The sequence below is a fragment of the Rhinopithecus bieti genome, unplaced genomic scaffold (assembly GCF_001698545.2).
Source record: "Rhinopithecus bieti isolate Rb0 unplaced genomic scaffold, ASM169854v2 scaffold_69818, whole genome shotgun sequence".
NCBI classification, from domain to species: domain Eukaryota; kingdom Metazoa; phylum Chordata; class Mammalia; order Primates; family Cercopithecidae; genus Rhinopithecus; species Rhinopithecus bieti.
In genome coordinates this window covers 50,634-55,922 of record NW_016825870.1, presented here as the reverse complement: position 1 = coordinate 55,922, position 5,289 = coordinate 50,634, and the positions used below count along the sequence as shown (strand labels likewise).

The following is a 5,289-nucleotide window of genomic DNA, read 5'->3' as shown; positions in this document are numbered from 1 at the left end:
TATTCCTATTTATCAATGATATTAATTAAATTATATATTAAGCATGCAATGAATGTCAATGGTTGAATAGCACATACCTTCATAGCCAAAGAGAAGTAATAGCAAAAAGCCTTCTATCTTGTGTGACATCTTCCCCTCGTCCTCGGCCGAAGCTCTACCTTACTGAACTGGAGAGCTGGCCCAGGAGCAGGGGATTAAGTTGAGCCCTGGCCTCATTAAGCATCTTAATCCATTTAGTTCTTAGGTCTTCGGCTGAGCCCCATCAAGTTAACCCACAGAGTTACCTGCCTCAACAAGGAAGTTTCATGGAAGATACTTGCATCAACTGAGATTCAGTTTGCGAGGAAGATACTTTTCGTTCTTTGTTTCTGTTTTTGTTTTTGATGGAGTTTCGCTCTTGTCACCCAGGATGGAGTGCAATGGCGCCATCTCAGCTCACTGCAACCTCTGCCTCCCGGGTTCAATCTAGTCTCCTGCCTCAGCCTCCCGAGTAGCTGGGATTACAGGCGTCCGCCACCATGCCCAGCTATTTTTTTATATTTTTGGTAGAGATGGGGTTTGGACCTCCAAAGTGCTGGGATTACAGGCATGAGCCACTGTGCCCAGCCCATACTGTTTTCATTCTATCTTAATGTAAGGGAAGCAATGGAGGGAGAGAGGAACTACACCCAGAAGTCTCAGGTCTTCGTCGTTTCTTCGCCATCATCTTCTAGGGGGTGACCTTGAACAATTTCCTGCCATGTAAGCACTAACATTCTCGAATTGTATTAAAATGTCATGGATTCCCCTCTTTGAAAGCAACTAGGCATCATGTGCACACCTACTCACCCAGGAAAATGCTAAATTTCGTGGTGGTGGGAGGACAGTTACACAAAGCTGTGCATTGCTGTGTTACTTTTAACGACAACAAATTGGAAACAATCTAAATGGCCAAGGTTAGGGAGCTGGTTAAGTAAATCAGGAGATGAGTACAGCCTGGTAGGGTTAAGAGCACAGACTGCCAACCCAGACTGGCTGCCAAATCGCAGCACTAGCACTTGTTACATTGTGACCTCAGGGCAAGTTACTAACATCTCTGTGCCTAAATTTTCTCATCTGTAAGATGAGATAATAATGCCTACTTTCTAGAGTTATTTTGAGGCTTACAAGAGATCATATATACAAAATACTTAGCACAGTGCAAAACATAATTAGCTATTATTTTTACATCATCATTCAGAATAAAGTTGATGGGAGGAAAAGGGCAGTTGTTCAATAGGTATAGAGTTTGAGTTTTGCAAGATGAAAAAGTTCCAGAGATCTGTTTCACAACAGTGTGAATATACTTAACACTACTGAACTGTACACTTAAAAATGATTAAGGTGGGCTGGAGGTGGTGACTCACACCTGTAATCCCAGCACTTTGGGAGGCCAAGGCAAGCAGATCACTTGAGGTCAGGAGTTCGAGACCAGCCTGGGCAACATGGTGATACCTCGTATCTACCAAAAATACAAAAATTAGCTGGGCATGGTGGCGTGCACCTGTAATCCCAGCTACTCGGGAGGCTGAGGCAGGAGAATCGCTTGAACCCAGGAGGCCGAGGTTGCAGTAAGCTGAGATGGCGCCACTGCACTCCAGCCTGGCTGACAGAGCCAGACTCTGTCTCAAAAAAAAAAAAAAAAAGAAAAAAGGCCGGGCGCAGTGGCTCATGCCTGTAATTCCAGCACTTTGGGAGGCCAAGGCGGGCGGATCACGAGGTCAGGAGTTTGAGACCATCCTAGCTAACATGGTGAAACCCCGTCTCTACTAAAAATACAAAAAAAAATTAGCCAGGCGAGGTGGCGGGCACCTGTAGTCCCAGCTACTCGGGAGGCAGAGGCAGGAGAATGGCGTGAACCCAGGAGGCGGAGCTTGCAGTGAGCCGAGATCATGCCACTGCACTCCATCCAGCCTGGGCGACAAAAAAGAAAACAAACAAACAAAAAAAATGGTTAAGGTGGTTTAAAAAAAGAATTAAGTCGAAGTGATTGTAATAACAGGGAAAGAGTTATAATAAGTTAGGAAAAGACGCAAATTTCTACACTGTTAAGGATGCACAACTAGGTTGAAAATGCAGAGAAAATACTGAGTGACCTTTCTCATTTTATTTTTTTGCTACCGCCATCTCACCATGGCCCACACCCTCATTCCTCTTGTCAAAGATAAAAAAGCCAATATTTAAACAAATAATAAACTCCCCAAACGAAACTGTAATGAAATAGTAAAGAGGAACAGAAAGAAACTAGAGAAACATTTGCTCATTCAACCAGTATTTATTGAATGTCTACAAGCCTGACATTTGTTTCATACCGTGTATGAACTCTATTCCACAAATTCTACTGCTGCATTATAAAGGACTGTGGGTTTTTTTTTTTTTCTTGCTCTGTACATCAGAGTTTAATGAAAATAGAACTTTTAATCAGAGTCATAATAATGATCGACCTTTAATAATTCAGCTGCAGTCAAAGCGCTGCTGTATTGCCTGCCACATTTTAGTTGGAGGTTGGGTGGCCGGCCCTTGCTGACTAGCAGGCAAAGGGCAGCCAGGTGCATTCCCCAAGCGCCCGATTTTCCGAGGCGTACTGGGAGGAGAGGTGGGGTAGGGCCTGGCCGGATCGGGGGCGCCGGATTGGGTCTAGGACTTCGCCTGGCCCCTGCCCTCCACTATTTCTCGTGTCAGACGATGGCGGCAGCGACCTTGTGGGATAGGAGAGGGTATCTGTTATTTCACTTCTGCGAGAAAACATGCCAAAATTTTAAAAGAAGAAAAGGACAAAGAAAACACTTTGTGGTCGCGTTTTGTGTAACCGAAACCCTTTTTTTTTTTTTGAAAACCCAAACACACCAAACTCCTGGAGTAATTGATTAGGAGGCAAAAGGAGTCGCCTTAGCGACTGTGGTTCCACTGGGGCTCGAACCCAGGACCTTCTGCGTGTAAAGCAGACGTGATAACCACTACACTATGGAACCCCTACGTGGAAGTAGCTCGTTGAGACTTTATTCATAGACTCATAGCAGTGCCAGCCCCGCTCCGCCGGAGCTCCGCCCCTTCACCGTGATCCTGCCCCCGAGGCGCGGGGTTTGCGGCGGCTCTGGGTCGCTGGCTCCGGCGTTTGGGCAGCTCGTCATCCCTGTCCGTCAGAGTCGCGGCCCCTGGGACCAGGGCGAGGCCGGGGCCCCGGCCGAGAGCACCTCCCCGCTATCACCTGTGCCCAAACTTTCCCTCAGTCGAGGTGCCGGCGGGGCGGCTCGACGGCCGGAAGTGCACCCTGCTCGGGCCCTGCACCCCCGGCAGCTTCCTCCGCCCGCGAGGGTCCCGCGCTTTCCTATTTCCCCTACCAGCAAACTGATCCTCGGCCACCCGGCCCACTTGCCGGTCGGAAGTCAGAAGGCGGCGTGGAAGGCCTTGCTTCTCTGGAGCAAGGAGGACAGGGGCAACCCTTGGAACCAAGTCAGGCAGCGCAGGGGATGGGGGTGGGCCGGGGCGCACTTTTGCTTTGGCGCCTGGCTTGCCGGGGTTGGAAAAGGCCGCTGGTTAGCGGGCCCTTTGCCCGAGGGTGTGGACCTCTTCCCGCTCCCCTGCCCCTTCCCGCAGCCTTCTTCCCCTCCAGAGGCCAGGCCTAGGGAGGTGCAAATGGCAGGGCTTCCGTTAGGTCCCCTTGGTCTAGGGCTGCAGGGATGGGGGGACGAAGAGGTGTAGACGGGCCATCCCTCTATGGCTTCCAGAGAGGCAGCGGCCCTGGCCACGTGATTGAGGGGCCCAGTGCAAAATGAAGATGCCAGGCACCTTGTTGTTAAGTTCTTGAGAATTTCACACGGTAACAGCAGAGTATTCAACCCCGGCGCGGGGTCCCTGACTTGGTGGCAGGACTGTAGTCTGGGTAAGGGGCTGGTACCCTCCATCACAAAGGGTGCTTCTTGTTTTTCATCGTCAGTGTCATTTGCCTTCTTCAGGGCTTCCAGATGGATCTTCGTCACCACCCTAGGATTGCTTACCATCCTCAAGCTTGAAAACACACCTGTAATCATTTGGCGGGGGTGGGGAGGGCGCATCTTCAAGCGCCCAGGTGAACTTTGTCTGCAGGCAGCAGCTGTCCTTTTTGCTAGATCTTCCGCTGAGGTCGGTAGGTTGATAAAGTGATACTGATTTTATGGCAGGAACTCCCTTCAGCTAACTCCTGTCTTCCTGGGAAGGCCTCTGGAAGAAACCAGGTGGGTGCAGGGAACACTAATGTGGGGGTCACGATCTGGATGTTCGTCTTGATTTGGCCATGTATGAGCTGGGTACTCGAGCTAGTCTGTTAACCTCCGGTCTCAGTCTCCTTTGTGAAATACAAGGGTTGGACTAAACACGTCCACTTTCACCTCTGGGTCTCAATGTTATGCCCATCTTCCAGGTAGGAAAACGGAGGCAGTTATCCGCCATGTAATTTCCCCCCCAGAAATAGAGGCAGGCTAGCTAGTGGCGTGGGTTTTTCTAGTACCTGCTTCCCGATGTCTGCAGTTAGCTCCCTGTCGTATTCATCATGGGCCCCCTTCTAGTCTGCTTTTTTGATGAGACATTTTCAGAGGCCTCTGGAGTGCTTGATGCCTAGATTGTGGGCCACGAGATGACCAGAGTGGCCAGCCACCAGCCAGAGGATGCATTCGTGAGAGCTCCACGTTTCCCACTCAGGACTCCTGGGAAGCCTGATAATAAGTGTTTCCCACCTGTTTCCAAACCCCTAGCAGTCAAAAACAAGATCGCCAAGAATTGGCCCTAAAATTATACCCACTAGTTGTGTTTTGGATGGTGTCTCTAGGAAATGCTTTGCTCTCCAGCCCCCCACATCCCGATTTTTCTGTCTGCCCCTGGCTCTAAAGGTATGTTTGCCAAGTTCCCACACTTAACCTCCGTGTAGAAAAGAAGCTGGTGTCACTCTGTTGCATGCAACACAGGTATCTGCCTTTGATGAAAAACTCTTGTTCCTTTTCTCCATTCCAGGAAGGAAACTATGTTCTGTTCTCCCCACCGCCCCTCACAAGGTGTCATCACAATCTTTTCTTTTTTTTTTTTTTGAGACGGAGTCTTGCTCTGTCACCCAGGCTGGAGTGCAGTGGCGCGATCTCAGCTCACTGCAACCTCTGCCTCCCGTTCAAGTGATTCTCCTGCCTCAGCCACCCAAGTAGCTGGGATTACAGGCACCCCCCACCATACCCGGCCTACTTTTTGTATTTTAGTAGAAATGGGGTTTCACCCTGTTGCCAGGTTGATCTCGAACTCCTGGCC

The 5,289-nt window shown here is 49.7% G+C and overlaps 1 protein-coding gene and 1 non-coding gene across 2 annotated transcripts; one reads left to right on the top strand and one right to left on the bottom strand.

The window, feature by feature from the left end:
* The first annotated feature begins 2,703 nt into the window (after window positions 1–2,703).
* LOC108522772 (uncharacterized) lies at window positions 2,704–3,720 on the top strand. Its single transcript, XM_017863212.1, has 3 exons — window positions 2,704–2,823; window positions 3,028–3,454; window positions 3,548–3,720. The coding sequence occupies exons 1-3, from the start codon at window positions 2,704–2,706 to the stop codon at window positions 3,718–3,720; spliced, it is 720 nt and encodes a 239-aa protein (XP_017718701.1).
* Window positions 2,918–2,990, bottom strand: TRNAV-UAC (transfer RNA valine (anticodon UAC)). The gene has a single exon. It is a non-coding gene; the product is annotated as a tRNA-Val (tRNA).
* Window positions 3,721–5,289: the final 1,569 nt, after the last annotated feature.